This window comes from Chlorocebus sabaeus, chromosome 11 (assembly GCF_047675955.1).
Source record: "Chlorocebus sabaeus isolate Y175 chromosome 11, mChlSab1.0.hap1, whole genome shotgun sequence".
Taxonomy (NCBI): Eukaryota; Metazoa; Chordata; class Mammalia; order Primates; family Cercopithecidae; genus Chlorocebus; species Chlorocebus sabaeus.
Window position 1 is genome coordinate 109,022,776 of NC_132914.1, and position 15,296 is coordinate 109,038,071.

Sequence of the window (15,296 nt, forward strand, 5' to 3'; positions counted from 1 at the left end):
CACTTGTTTCTTAGACATGCCATAAGAAATCTAAAGTGCTAGCCTGCCCATTCCCATTCTTGGAGGAGATTCACTTTCCTGGGATTTTTTTAAAGAAAAATTTGAGGGCCAGGCACAGTGGGTCATGCATGTAATCCCAACACTTTGGGAGGCCAAGGTGGGCGGATCATGAGGTCAGGAGATCGAGACCATCCTGGCTAACACAGTGAAACCCCACCTCTACTAAAAATACAAAAAAAAAAAAGAAATAGCCGGGCATGGTGGCATGCGCCTGTAGTCCCAGCTACTTGGGAACCTGAGGCAGGAGAATCACTTGAACCTGGGAGGTGGAGGTTCCAGGGAGCCGAGATCACACCACTGCACTCCAGCCTGGGCAACAGAGCGAGACTCCGTCTCAAAAAAAAAAAGAAAAATTTGAAATGTCATTTTAGAAAAGTGATCACATATGAAATATGAACTTCAGTGAATTTTCACAAAGTAAACACTCCTCTGTAACCAGCACCTAGATCATGTAGTAGAACATGTGTCCTCTTCCAGTCCCTCCCTCCCTCCATTCAAGGGTAATCACAGTCCTGATTTCTAGCACTGTAGCCTCATTTTGCCTGGTTTTGTATTCTTTGTGAATGGAGTCAGACAAGTCTGCGTTCTTTTATGTCTGGCTTCTTTTAGTCAGTTATATTTTAGTCATTATATTTGTGGCATCCATCCATGTTGTGTGTAGCAGCAGATCATTCATTTTCACTGTATGAATGTGTGCTATATTTGTCCATTGTACTGTTGAATGGACTTTAGGATTATTTCCAGATTTGGGGAATTAAGGGCTGTGGTGAATACTCTTGTGAATGTCTTTTGATGAGCTCATTTATCTTACGTGTATAGGATTAGAATTGCTGGTTCATGGAGGTCTTCATCTGTCTGGCTTTAGTGGGTACTGCTACCAGTTTTTCAAAGTGGTTGTATGAATTTATGAACTCCCACTAGCAGTGTTTGGGGGTTCTGGTTACTTCATATCCACACCAGCTCTTGCTATTGTCTTTTAAAAAACTCTTCGTTATCTTGGTTAGTTTGTAGGTGGTATTGCAATGTAGTTTTAGTTTGCATTACCCTTAAATGTACCCTTAAAACGTACTGATGTACGTTTTAAATGTTTATGGGCCAGTTAGATTTCCTCTTTTGTGAAGTACCTATTAAGTCTTTTGCCCATTTTTTTTTCACTGAATTGTGTCTTTCTTATAGATATATAGGAATTTTTTTTATATTGAGATATGAGTCATTTGTCAGCTGTATGTATTACAAAGATCTTCTCTCTCTTTGTGGTTTGCTTGTGTGTTGTGAGCTTTGGATTTTTACTGCCAGGTTAGTGGAACGGTACAATTGCTACCTGAAAAATGGGGGATCTGAACTGCTTTTGATCAGTGGTGGGGGTGGTTCCTCCACTGGTGAGGGTGAATTTGATACTGGTAAGGTGGACCTTATTGGGTCTCTGTCAAGAGTCTGCCACCTCTCAAAGAATTTGAGGGCTGATCTTGTTCTTTTTTGGTTTTCAGGTCGTGGATTCACAGATAAAGTAGATCGACTAAAACTGGCAGAAATTGTGAAGCAGGTGATAGAAGAGCAAACCACGTCCCATGAATCCCAATAATGACAGCTTCAAATTTTGTGGTTTTTTAAATAATTTGAAAAATTATTCTTAAATGTATAAAGTAATTTTATGTAAATTAATAAATCATAATTTCATTTCCACGTTGATTAAAGTTGCTGTATAGATTTAGGGTGCAGGACTTAATAATAGTATAGTTATTGTTTGTTTTTAAGAAAAGCTCACGTCTAGAGATACACTATTACTTTAGGACTGTGTAGTTGTATATTTGTAAGATGACAGATGATGCTGTCAAGCAATATTATTTTATTTGTAATAAAATATACAAAAATCACTTGCCAGCAGTAGATAAAGGACCGACTATACTGACTTTTCTGATTAGTAAACAGCTGAATTAAGGACTCTGGATTCTGGTTTCAGTTGCCCTGTGTATTTATTTTCCACACCATTGCTAGATGAGCTCTACTGCCAAGACATTTTTGTGGCTCAGTCATTGCAGACTGCCTGCTGGAACTCACAGAAGGCACACTTGAGCTTGGGGAGCCAACTCCCATGATGGAAGAAGAGGGAGCTGAGCCCTCATTTCTCCTGTACCTAATTCCTTAGAGAAAAGCAGGAACATTTCCTTTTTGTCATATTTTTAAAAAGGGTACTGGTGTGTTTCTTAAATCTAACAGGGTTTTCTTTTGGGTTTATTATTATTATTATTTTTTTTTTTGAGACAGTCTCGCTGTTGTCGTGGAGGCTGGAGTGCAGTGGCACTATGTCCGCTCACTGCAACCTCCGTCTCCCAGGTTCCAGCGATTTTCCCTCAGCCTTCTGAGTAGGTGGGATTACAGGTGCCCACCACCATGCCTGGCTAATTTTTGTATTTTTAGTGGAGACAGGGTTTCATCACGTTGGTCAGGCTGGTCTTGAACTCCTGACCTCAGATGATCTGTCTGCCTTGGCCTCCCAGAGTGCTGGGATTACAGGCATGAGCCACTGTGCCCAGCCTTGGGTTTATTCTTTGTTTGTTTGTTTTGGGATGGAGTCTTGCTCTTGTCACCCAGGGTGGAGTGTAATGGCACAGTCTCGGCTCACTGCAACCTCTGTCTCCCAGGTTCAAGTGATTCTCTTGCCTCAGGCTCCCAAGTAGCTGGGATTACAGGCGCCCGCCACCATGCCCAGCTAATTTTTGTATTTTTAGTAGAGACAAGGTTTCGCCATGTTGGCCAGGCTGGTCTCGAACTCCTGACCTCAGCCTCTCAAAGTGCTGGGGTTACAGGCGTGAGCCACCAAGCCTGGCCTATTCTTTATATGTTTAACCGGAGCTTCCCTTTCTCCTTCCAGGAGGTCCTGCTTTGTCCTTTCCCCTTCCCTGCAGCCTTCACCAGCTCCATCACTCCTTTTTTCCGTTCCCTGTTCCTCCGGTCCTGTTTTTGGAATAATTTGTCTGAGAAATGTACATATAATTGAAGTGGGACTATTGGATTATCATGTAAGATGATCCAGTTTTGGGTTTTTTTCCTTCATAAGGCTGCCTTGTTTCTCTGTAATATGTCTGCCTGGGTTTTGTGTTGGCATTCTCTGGGCTTTGTTTATCCTGTTTATTACCCTTCATTTTCAGGAAGCACGATTTTGGCCCAGAGAGCAGCTGTTTGAAGGAAAAATAAGGCTAGGTCCTTTTTCAGTTTTCTGTTGTGCGTATGGGTTTCCATAACCAATTTTCGTGTGTGTGTGTGTGTGTGTGTGTGTGTGTGTGAAGCAGTTTTTGGTGGATACTTACTTTGGTACATAGAAAAGCCGGCAGGTAGGCTCCACCTCCCAGAGCAGAGGGAGAGGATAGTCATCTGTTATTCAGTTTTTTCTCATCGCATTCTCTTCGATCAGAATTGATCTCACCAGCAACTTATTTTCTAACTCCTCCACTGTGCTGAGTAATTCCTCCCCCCTGAGTCTTCAGGATGACATTCGGTTAGTATGCCCTGTATGTGTGTGACTGCCTGTGGGAATAGATAAAAACACAAAGTGTCTTAAGAATTACCTTACTACATTGGTTCCTTTTTTTTTTTTTGAGATGGAGTCTCGCTCTGTTGCCCAGGCTGGAGTGCAGTGGCGCAATCTCGCCTCACTGCAAGCTCCGCCTTCTGGGTTCACGCCATTCTCCTGCCTCAGTCTCCCGAGTAGCTGGGACTACAGGTGCCTGCCACCACACACAGCTAATTTCTCTTTGTATTTTTAGTGGAGACGGATTTTTACTGTGTTAGCCAGGATGGTCTTGATCTCCTGACCTCGTGATCCACCCGCCTCGGCCTCCCAAAGTGCTGGGATTACAGGCAGAACCACTGCGCTCGGCCTACATTGGTTCCTTTTTATCTTGGAGAATTTGTAATTAAAAGATATTTTTTGAGGTAAAGTTCACTAATCTTAGGTGACTGGTAAGTGTTGTAATTACTTTGAGGAGAATTGAATATATCTCCCCACCTCCCCACCCCCCACCACCAAGATAGAGTCTCGCTCTGTCCCCCAGGCTGGAGTGCAGTGGCTTGATCTCGGCTCACTGCAACCTCCACCTCCCGGGTTCAAGCGATTCTCCTGCCTCAGCCTTCCAAATACCTGGGACTACAGGCAGGCACCACCATGCCCAGCTAATTTTTGAGTTTTTAGTAGAGACAGGGTTTCACCATATTGGCCAGGCTGGTCTCAAACTCCTGACCTTGTGATTTGCCCACCTCGGCCTCCCAACCTCATGATCCGCCCACCTCAGCCTCCCAAAGTGCTGGGATTACAGGCATGAGCCACTGCGCCCGACCTGAATACTTTTCATGATGGCAAAATCTAACAGGCAACAGAAAAAAACCCAACGTTTTTTAATTTACTGACCAGAGAACTTGGCTGAGAGTTGAATTAAGTGCCTGTTGTGTTTTTCAATGAAATGCAAATCTTACAGATTGCTTCTTACAGTTAGGAAAACTGCACTAACTTTTGTGTAATATTAGAACAACTGTAGTTTTCCTATCTTAGGGCAGAGGTTCAGTATTCCATGGGGAGAAAAAAACAGTAGTAATTACCTTTGTTACTCTTCTTTAGAGGAATCTTCTAGCATATCCAGTATATCTGTAACTTCTTAAAATTGTGACTTGGGTGTCTTCTAAAAAGGCTCAGGATGATTTTTTTTTTCCTTCAGTGTATGCTGAATTTTAGGTGCGATGGAAAAGGTATCCAAAGTGATCCTTCCTTTGACTCTGAGCATCTGTTGCCCATGTTTCAGTTACTTCAAGCTGAATTCATGTGACCCTTAATATAAGTGCTGTGTCCAGACACATCCAAATGAGCACCAAGCTGGAAGTTTGTGAACACTCTGGAGGATGCCCCAGCTGTTGTAACGCAACAGCATGCCTTGAAAAAAAACAGTAGCTCCCAAGGGACTCAGCATGGCTTGGTCTTCGAAGTGGAGTTTTGTTTGTGTATTCCTAGTACAGCAGTAAATTCTACTTTAACATAACCGTCAGGTTTGCTACTCGAAATTTGCACCGAACTGGAAGTGAAACGGTATCTTTCTCATATTTTTTGGCCTGACACCTACACCTGTGGAAACAACACGGTAAAAACAATTCTTATAAAGCAGCAGGTTATGCTCTCCTGTTTGCCTACATGATTTATTAACCTTCTGCTTATTAAAGCCATTACTTGTCAAATACTTTTAGACTTTACCACAGTTATAAAAGTCGACTTGATGTAGTAAAAAACACTTGTATCTCTCTAATGTATGAACACAGGAGAATGCCAGTCTGAATTTATTGTTTGAAACATAGATAAGGCTCAGCGTGGTGGCTCATGCATGTAATCCCAGCACTTTGGGAAGCCGAGGCGGGCGGATCACCTTAGGTCAGGAGTTCAAGACCAGCCTGGCCAACATGGCGAAATGCCGTCTCTACTAAAAATACAAAAATTAGCCAGGTGTGGTGGCACATGCCTGTAATCCGAGCTGCTTGAGAGGCGGAGGCAGGAGAATTGCTTGAACCCGGGAGGCAGAGGTTGCAGTGAGTGGAGATCGCCCCACTGCACTCTAGCCTGGGTGACAGAGCGAGACTGCGTCTCAGAAATAAATAAATTAAAATTTAAAAAGACGTGATCCTGCTATGTTGCCCAGGTTAGACTCAAGTTTCTGGGCTCAAGCAATCCTCTTGCCTCAGCCTTCTAAGTAGCTGGGACTACAGGAGCAAACCACTGTGCCTGGCAGGAATTACTCTTTAAAAAGAGTTTATGTTGCTTGTATTCATTTGAGAAAAAACGAGTTGAAGAAATGGTAATTGTTGGTCAAAGAAGCCAAAAGATTTAAATCAGGTCTTGTGTGTGGGTATGTGTGTGTGCATGTATTTATTGAGGAAAATATGTTTCAATTTGAGAATCAGAAAATTGGATACTTCATTTTAATTGTTTATTTAAAGTAGAATGTTCTGTTCTTGAATCTTCTTTTATCCCACCAAATGGCTTAACCTAATTTGCCCTGTCTATTTTGGTTAAGACACAGGGAAACACCCGAAAATCTGTGATAATTTTCAAAATATAATTTTAAGAAGCTTTGTGCTTATATAAATCACAAGAAGTACAGCTGGAAATCATTTCACTTTTCTTGCTGTAAATTTTTTTAGTGGGTTCGTGACAGTATAAATTTTCTTGCTAGATGCTAATGATACATTGTATTATCTGTATTAGGAATTAAGGAATAATGAATAAATTGATCTGTTCTCATGCTGTTACCTAAGATCTGGTACCATTACATTCCTTTCTGTAGTCATATCTCATATTTGAAAGGTCTCATGTTGTAAATATTTGACTTGCTGTAAAATTATACAAGATAAAAAATGTAGAGCTTTATTTTTCTTCATCTAGAATGCACAGAATAACTGCATAAGGAATGGGTGCATAGGGCTTCTTTTCCTTTTAAATTTGTACTGCTAAATACACCAAGGAAACTGATATGAAAACCAAATTCAAGGACTTCCACAGACATTTCAGGTCGATTTTAGTTCCAAACCGAAGAAATCTTTTAAAAGTTCTTCTATAGCCCAGTTTTCTTTTCTTGATGAAATGTTAACTAGACATCTGGTTAGTCAGCTTTTATTTTGACCCCACAGTATTTTTTTGAGACGGAGTCTCCCTCTGTTGCCCAAGTTGGAGTACAATGGCGTGATCTCGGCTTACTGCAACCTATGCCTCCTGGGTTCAAGCAATTCTTCTGCCTCAGCTTCCTGAGTAGCTGAGATTACAGGCGCGCTCCACCACGCCCTGCTACTTTTTGCATTTTTAGTAGAGACGGGGTTTCACCATGCTGGCCAGGCTGGTCTTGAACTCCCAACCTCAGGTGATCCAGCTGCCTCAGCCTCCCAAAGTGCTGGGATTACAGGGGTGAGCCACTGTGCCCGGACCCCACAGTTTGTTTTTATATTAGGGCAGTTGGAGGAACTGAACTTTGATCCTGATCCTTTATATACCCCCATGGTGAAACTGAGCCCATTTTACTTAACACGTAATATATCTGTGCTTTAGGAAAACTTTAGATAGAGATTTGTTACGAACCGGCAATAATGAGGGAAAACTTGGACATACACATACGGATTTTCTTGAATTAAAGAAAAAAAAAAACCAGACACTGACAAAGGAGAGTTGAACTGAGAAATGGTACCCTGAAAACTGCAGAAATGAGGGAAAGAGGCAGTGGGCCACAAAGAACTTTGTCCTTTTCAGAGCTCCCCAGAGAAGCCCTGTCCCCTTCCCCCCACCCCCTGCCAGAATGTTGGGTTTCAAAGAATGAGCAGATTAACGGATATCAAGTTGTGTGGCCTAAGCTGAGGATAAAGAATAATTTGCCTGAGTTACAGTACTGGCTGGATCACTACAGGCCTTCTGCTTGGAATATCTCTGCATGAAGGTAAAAGGAATATAACTAAGGAGGATTACAGTTGTTGCCGTTGGAAGGAAGACATACTAAAGAAACTGCCGAAGGCCAGGAGAGAAGCAGGAAGAGAAACACAGCTTGAAGTTATCTATAAGACTCAGAATTGGGCAAGAACTGCCAGTAAGGGAGCCAGTGTAGATCTGAGACTAACATCTGAGCCTCCAAAGGTTTGTGTGCGAGGGGGAGCTCTGCTGATGGATATAGGCCCAGAATCATTAACTGATTTATTTGGGCCATGTCAGTGGTGGCGTTATTAAAAGACTCTGCCAACATCCTGCTATATCTATGGAAAAGCCAAGTGGCCTTGGAAGAGATTAAGATAAAGTTCCAAACTTGGGCTCCACAGAAGTGGAACTTGAGAATGGGGCTAGTACCCGGACCTTCATGTATCAGGTTAGAGATTTTGATGCTTTTGGTGATTTTTGCGCCAAGCATGCACTGTCACCTGGGATCAATCTATTACTCTTTCTATGAAATAATTATTCCAAAGAGGCTGACAGTCCAGGGAGGAGACAGCCCAGTGGAAGGACTGTCCTACTTGCTATTTATGCAAGGCCAGAAGCACTTGGTTCACCTGAAGGTGAAGAGAAGCCATTTTGTGAATAACTTTCCAGTCTACAGTTACCACAATGGCATCCTGGGGCAAGAATTGCCTTTCATCTCACATGACTGCCACTATGAAGGCTACATAGAAGGAGTGTCAGGTTCTTTCGTTTCTGTCAACACCTGTGCAGGTCTCAGGGGCATCCTGATTAAGGAGGAAAAATCTTACAGCATTGAGCCCATGGACTCTTCAAGACGGTTTGAACATGTGTTATACACCATGGCACATGAAGCGCGAGTCTCCTGTGGTGTCACTTCCAGAGACAGCCATGTGGTGTCCACTAGCTGGCAACAAGGGAGCAGGAAGCCTCATGATCTACAGGCGCTGTCCTACTTGTGGTCACACACCAAGTACGTGGAGATGTTTGTCGTGGTCAACAACCAGCGGTTCCAGATGTGGGGCAGTAACATCAATGAGACGGTCCAGAGAGTAGTGGATGTCATTGCTCTGGCCGACAGCTTCACTAGGGGAATAAACACAGAGGTGGTGCTGGCCGGAATGGAGATTTGGACCGAGGGGGACCTAATAGATGTCGCAGTGGACTTGCAAATCACACTCAGGAATTTCAATCGCTGGAGACAAGAGATGCTCTTCCGTCGTGCGAAGCACGATGTTGCCCACATGATCGTCGGGCATCATCCTGGACAGAATACGGGCCAGGCCTTTCTCAGTGGTGCCTGCTCAAGCGGTTTTGCGGCAGCTGTTGAATCCTTCCATCATGAAGATGTGCTGTTGTTTGCAGCCCTGATGGTCCATGAGCTCGGGCATAACCTGGGTATTCAGCACGACCACTCGGCCTGCTTTTGCAGAGAGAAGCACTTTTGCCTCATGCATGAAAATATCACAAAAGAAAGTGGCTTCAGCAACTGCAGCTCTGACTACTTCCACCAGTTCCTTCGAGAACACAAAGGGGCCTGCCTATTTAACAAGCCATGGCCCAGGGGCCGCAAGTGTAGGGATTCTGCCTGTGGAAATGGCGTGGTGGAGGACATGGAGGAGTGTGACTGTGGTTCTGCCTGTCACCTCGACCCATGCTGTGATCCCACATGTACTCTGAAGGAGCATGCTGAGTGCAGCCATGGCCTCTGCTGTCTGGACTGCACTTTCAGAAGGAAGGGGTTTTTATGCCGTCCTACTCAGGATGAGTGTGACCTCCCAGAATATTGTGACGGTAGCTCTGCAGAATGCCCTGCAGACAGCTACAAGCAAGATGGCACGTTGTGTGATAGAATTCACTATTGCTCTGGGGGTCAGTGTAAGAACCCTGATAACCAATGTGTGAATATATATGGGTACCCTGCAAGATCTGCCCCGGAAGACTGTTACATTTCAATGAATACCAGAGGAGACCGGTTTGGAAACTGTGGCCATCCCACTGAGGATCAGCAAACATATGTTACATGTTCAGATGATAATGTATTTTGTGGGAAACTCATATGTACAGGTGTTCAATCCTTACCACGAGTCAAAGCTCAACATACAGTGATCCAGGTCCCTCATGACAATGACTGGTGCTGGAGCATGGATGCCGATAACATTACTGATATCCCTGATGATGGCAATGTGCACGTCGGCACTTCTTGTGCCCCAAACAAAGTCTGCATGGATTACTCCTGCGTTCATCACTCTATGCGCCTGTATGACTGCAGACCAGAGGAATCGTGTCATGGGAAAGGAGTTTGCAACAATTTAAGGCACTGCCATTGTGAGTCTGGTTTTGCCCCTCCTGACTGTAAAAATCCAGGAAATGGAGGCAGTGTGGACAGTGGCCCCCCGGGAATGCAAGTTACTAACAACAGTGAAAGCGGTAGTGAAAGTATTGCTCGTGCTCAACGTCTGAGACAAGATGTAGACTATAAACTGGTAGTGTTACTAGTCCCTTTGTTTCTTGTACTATTATTGTGCTCTCTACTTACAATATCCTACCTCTGCTCTGAAGTTCAGACAGCAGTGGCTGAAGTAGAGGAGGCATCAACAGAGACAACACTGGAATCAGAGTTGACTTCAGCAGATCTAGTCCCAATAGCAGAAGAAATCCTACCACCAGGTGAGGAGGCCCCACCACCAGGAGAGGAAGCTCCACAACCAGGAGAGGAAGCTCCACAACCAGGAGAGGAAACTCTACCACCAGAAGAGGAAGCTCCACAACCAGGAGAGGAAACTCTACCACCAGGAGAGGCCCCACCAGCAGCAGAGGCACCACCACCAGAGGCTGCCCCACCACCAGAGGCTGCCCCAGCACCTGAGGCTGCGCCAGCACCAGAGGCTGCTGCCCCACCACAGGCCCCGCCACCAGAGGCTGCCCCTCCACCAGAGGCCCCACCAGCACAGTAGGCCCCTCCACCACAAGCCCAGAAAGAGCCCACACCAAAAGAGGAAGCAGGTAAAAGACAGGGAAGGCTAAAAGAGAAGAGTGAAGGATGAAGCCAAATATCTCAAACATGTCAGGCATTGAGTGGAATAAGAAGCTCATAGAAGCAAATGTGAAGTGAGAATTGGTGTCTACAGAGGCTGTGACTGGACTATTAATCTGTAGAAACATACTAATGTACGAAGAGGGATTTCCTGACTTATACAGTATTCACTGTAAACTCATCATATTTTCATACATAAAATCATATATAAAATATTCTTTATTTCGTTTTTTCATGTTTCATGAAATAATTTTAGCTCTTCTCATGGGTCATTGCTATCAATGTCTTGTTTCAGTTGGGCCAGTTTCTGAGTCACCCAGTTTGCTTTTCAGGGCATATAAACATTCATTCACATGATCTGACATAATGTATTATCAATTATGCATGCCTGCATTGCTGTGACTAGGTTATTCATCCCAGTAATAGTGACCCATTATGTTACGAATGTTATTATAATGATTGAATGTTCTAATAAGCCCTGTCTGCTTCTATTCAATAAATATAGGTGATTTTAAATAAAAGTTTTTTTCCACATGAATAATCACTCCAGACTCCAAGCAGCCTAGTGCTTGGGATCCTTTATTTTGGGGCTCTATGAAAGGGGCTAAACCTGATCCAGGGACATCTCACACACTCCGTTTGGGTGTATGGAGGAGGGAAGGCAACCTAGGCAGTATGTAAAGTAGATTGTAAAGTGTAAAGTGCTGAGTTCACATTTGAAGTATTTATTTCTTCATTTTTTTTTTTTATCTTAATGATTCTACTGAAGTTCCTTTTTCCTTTATTGACAATTTATAGGAACATCTCGAATTACAAGTAACAGAACTTCTTTTTTCCCCCTTTGAGACAGACTCCCACTCTGTTGCCCAGTCTGCAGTGCAGTGGCGCGATCTTGGCTCACTGCAAGCTCCACCTCCCGGTTCACGCCATTCTCCTGCCTCAGCCTCCCAAGTAGCTGGGACTACAGGTGCCTGCCACCACGCCCGGCTAATTTCTTTTTGTACTTTTAGTAGAGGTGGGGTTTCACTGTGTTAGCCAGGATAGTCTTAATCTCCTGACCTTGTGATCCACCCACCTCAGCCTCCCAAAGTGCTGGGATTACAGGCATGAGCCACTGCACCTGGCCAGTAACAGAATTTTCAGTATGGTAGTCATTTCTCTGTGAAGTAAGGACATAGTAAGTATAACAGTAACATTCTCCATTCTGTGCCAGGCCCTGTGCTAAACACCTTACATTCACTGTCTTCATTTAATCCTCCCGAATGCCCTGTGAAACCTCCAACTTGTACATGAGGAAACAGAGACTGAATAGTTTGCTCTAGTGCTAGCCAGTAAGTGGTGGGACCTGCATCCCTCCCCAGGAATGAGTGAATCTATTGCCTCATGAGCCTTTTCCTTCAGTTAAAAAAAAAAAAAAAAAGCCCGGGCACAGTGGCTCACACCTCTAATCCCATCACTTTTTAGGAGGCCAAAGCGGGCAGATCACCTGAGGTCAAGAGTTCAAGACCAGCCTGGCCAACATAGTGAAACCCTGTCTCTACTAAAAATACAAAAATTAGCCAGGAGTGGTGTCAGGCACCTGTAATCCCAGCTGAGGCAAGAGAATCACTTGAACCCAGGAGGCCAGGGTTGCAGTGAGCAGAGATCGCGCCATCACACTCCAGCCTGGGGGACAAGAGCAAGACTTTGTCTCAAAAAAAAAAAAAAAAAAAGTGAGGGAAAAGACATGTCCTTAACTTCCCAGAACATGGCTTTATCTTCAGTGACTCTAATGAAACCAAAGCCGTACAAATAAATGTCGATCCTATCATGAACCTATGGCATTGTGTAGTCATTATGGATTAAAGTGTCTTTTCCCCTACTACATCCTGACAGATAGCTGGCAATAAGGTTGGCATCTTATTTAGCTCTGAAGGCCCAGCTCATGGTAGGTGCTCAATAAGTGTTGGCCAAGTCAATGACTTAACCAGAGCCAACCTCAGAATATGAGGATTGCTAGTCTCTAGGCATGGCACTTGCAAAATCTTTCTCAGGTACAACAGAGCTACAGACTGAGCAAATGTTCTGTCTCAGGGAAGGTCCTGAGCATCAGTCCCCAAGCATACACTTGCCGAGCCTCTCTTCTAACTGCCTACTCTATGTGCGATAACAGAGCAAACCAAAGGATAACACCTGCTGTCTGCTTTCAAGAAGCTTATGTTAGTTACTCTAAGTGGAATAAAAACTTCAAAGCAAAATCCGAAACAAAGTCTTCAGTTGTGGATACGTGACTACAAGGAAAACAGGTAGGAAAACCAGGTCACAAGTTCTCAGGTCTGATTCTGATAATCAAATCCAGGATGAATTTTATGCCAAAAGATCAAAATTCACAGTGAGAGACCATGGTATCAGGCTGGGTGTGGGAACTCACGCCTATAATCTATAGTGCACTTTGGGAGGCCAAAGTGAGAGGATGGCTTGAATCCAGGACTTTGAGACCTGTCTGAGCAACATAAAAAAATTTACCAAGAAAATTTTAAAAAATTAGCTGGGCATGCTGGTGTGCACCTGTAGTCCCAGCTACTTCAGAGGCTGAGGCAAGAAGCTCCCTTGAGCCTAGGAGTTAGAGGCTGTAGTGGACCACAATCGCACTACCACACTCCAGCCTGGGCAACAGAGTGAGATTCTGGTTCAAAATAAAAATGCAAGAACCCATGCTATCAGTCGGTGGGCACTTGAGAGTTTTGAGGACAAAAGTGAAACTGTATAACTAAAGTTCTCCAAATGTAAACTTGTATTAGAGACTTCTGCAAAAGATGTGAAGATGTCTGCTGAAAAGCACTTGTACAGAGAACTGGGGAGTTACAGAAGGGGTAACCCTCATAGTGGGCATGCTGAACTCTTTAAGGACCAAAAGGCAAGTAGATAATTGGGAATCAACACATAAGGCCAACAGCATTTCACAGCATTGGACAAAGAAGTTAAGAAATTTGGCAAAGAACGAGTTTTTTTTGTAATAGACTTTTAGGATTTTAGTTGCTTATCTTTATGACTGATTTGAGCTTCAGGGTTACAAGACCATGTTGAAGATGAGAAACCGAGATAAGAACAAGTGTTTGGTTTTTATTCTTTTCTTTTGAGAGAGGGTCTAGTTCTATTGCCCAGGCTGGAGTGCAGTGGCATGATCATGGCTCACTGCAGCCTCAAACTCCTGGGCTCAAGCAATCCTCCTGCTAGAGTTTCTCAAACAGCTACGACTACAGGCACATGCCACCATGCCTGGGTAATTTTTTTAAAAAATTCTTTTTAGGGCCGGGCACGGTAGTTTACGCCTGTAATCCCAGCACTTTGGGAGGCCGAGGCAGGTGGATCACTTGAGGTCAGGAGTTCTAGACCAGTCTGGCCAACATGGTGAAACCCCGTCTCTATCAAAAATATAAAGAATTAGCCAGGTATGGTGGTGCATGCCTGTAATCCTAGCTACTCAGGAGGCTGAGGCAGGAGAATCACTTGAACCCGGGAGGCAAAAGTTGCAATGAGCCGAAATCATGCCACTGCACTCCAGTCTGAGTGACAGAACGAGACTCCATCTCAAAAAAAAAAAAAAATTCTTCTTAGACATGGAGATCTCAGTATGTAACACAGGCTGTTCTCAAACTCCTGGCCTCAAGTGATCCTCCTGTCTTGGCCTCCCAAAGTGCTGGGATTACAGGTATAAGCCACCGTGCCTTGCCCAAAACAGGTATTTGAATAGATGTTCTCAGAAATGATGTTAGGAAATTGGATGTATTTATAAACTCTCACATGAATTGTTACTTTTTCATATTTTTCGTAGAGATGAGATTTCACCATGTTGGCCAGGCTGGTCTTGAACTCCTGTGCTCAAGCAATCTGCCTGCCTTGGCCCCCCAAAGTGCTGGGATTACAGGTGTGAACTACCACGCCCAGCCACAAGATCTGTGTTTTAGAAAAGTAATTCTGGAGCTGGGAAGGGATTTTGTAAAATCCAGAGAGCCAGAGGCAGGGGAAGAGTTAGGAGGATGATGACCATTCAAGTGAGAGAAGGCAAGGGTGCAGGCAGTGGGAATGGAGAGAAGTGAACTGGTTTTTAAGATATTCTGGAGAAAGGTAAGAAACTTTCTGTCCAGTATGTTCTTCTCCACTGCAGGTTTTTTTTTTTTTTTTTTTTTTTCCAGAGCAGGTTCTCTAAAAAAGCCTGTTGCCTAGGCAGGGGTGCAGTGGTGCAATCCTAAACCTGAGAGAGATATGAGTGAAGGAACAGAGAGGCTCAGGCATAGCACCAAGGGCCCACCTGAGGCTGGAGCTCAGAAACTAACTTGTGCAGCCAGTTCGCACGGCTGAGTAATTTGGTCAGCCGTGCTGGAAAGCCTAGACATTCAGGCATAGAAAACCTGTGCCTGGGTTGATTTAGGATGGAGAACTGGCCAACCAGCCACCACAGAAGGTCAAAAGGAGAGGGATGGCTCTCTGACCCTTTGTCCTTCCTCCTGGCTGGCATGAGAATGTGATAGCAGGAGGTGAGGCAGCCAAGACAGACCACGAGGTGAGAGTGGAAATGAAGTCACAGCAGAGCAACATGCTAGAAAGAGCTGGAGTCCCTGATATCACAGAGTCACATCACACAGTGCCCCAGACCACATACCTGGGCTTTTATGTGCAAGAGAAGGAAACTTCCAGCTTGTTTTTTTTTTTTTTTTAGGTTTTCTACTGCTTGAAGCCAAAACGACTCTAATA

The 15,296-nt window shown here is 44.1% G+C and overlaps 2 protein-coding genes across 3 annotated transcripts in view; both read left to right on the forward strand.

Moving 5' to 3' along the window:
• MAPKAPK5 (MAPK activated protein kinase 5) overlaps positions 1 to 4,722 on the forward strand; it is a 46,569-nt gene extending 41,847 nt beyond the window's left edge. Inside the window, exons 14-15 of one of the 2 annotated variants that reach the window (XM_037996509.2) lie at positions 1,548 to 1,603; positions 2,100 to 4,722. In XM_037996509.2, the coding sequence (XP_037852437.1) occupies positions 1,548 to 1,603; positions 2,100 to 2,156 (113 nt within the window). In that variant the 3' untranslated portion in view covers positions 2,157 to 4,722. Of the gene's footprint in view, positions 1 to 1,547; positions 1,744 to 2,099 lie in introns of those variants that run through there. The other variant, XM_008004751.3, reaches the window with a different exon arrangement.
• Positions 4,723 to 5,322: 600 nt separating this feature from the next.
• LOC103239136 (disintegrin and metalloproteinase domain-containing protein 1-like) lies at positions 5,323 to 10,778 on the forward strand. The gene has a single exon (XM_008004755.3). The coding sequence runs from the start codon at positions 7,780 to 7,782 to the stop codon at positions 10,480 to 10,482; it is 2,703 nt and encodes a 900-aa protein (XP_008002946.2). The 5' UTR covers positions 5,323 to 7,779; the 3' UTR covers positions 10,483 to 10,778.
• Positions 10,779 to 15,296: the final 4,518 nt, after the last annotated feature.

Excerpts from the sequence above, each read along its gene's own strand:
- LOC103239136 (XM_008004755.3), top strand. The coding sequence starts at position 7,780 with ATGTCAGTGGTGGCGTTATTAAAAGACTCTGCCAACATCCTGCTATAT.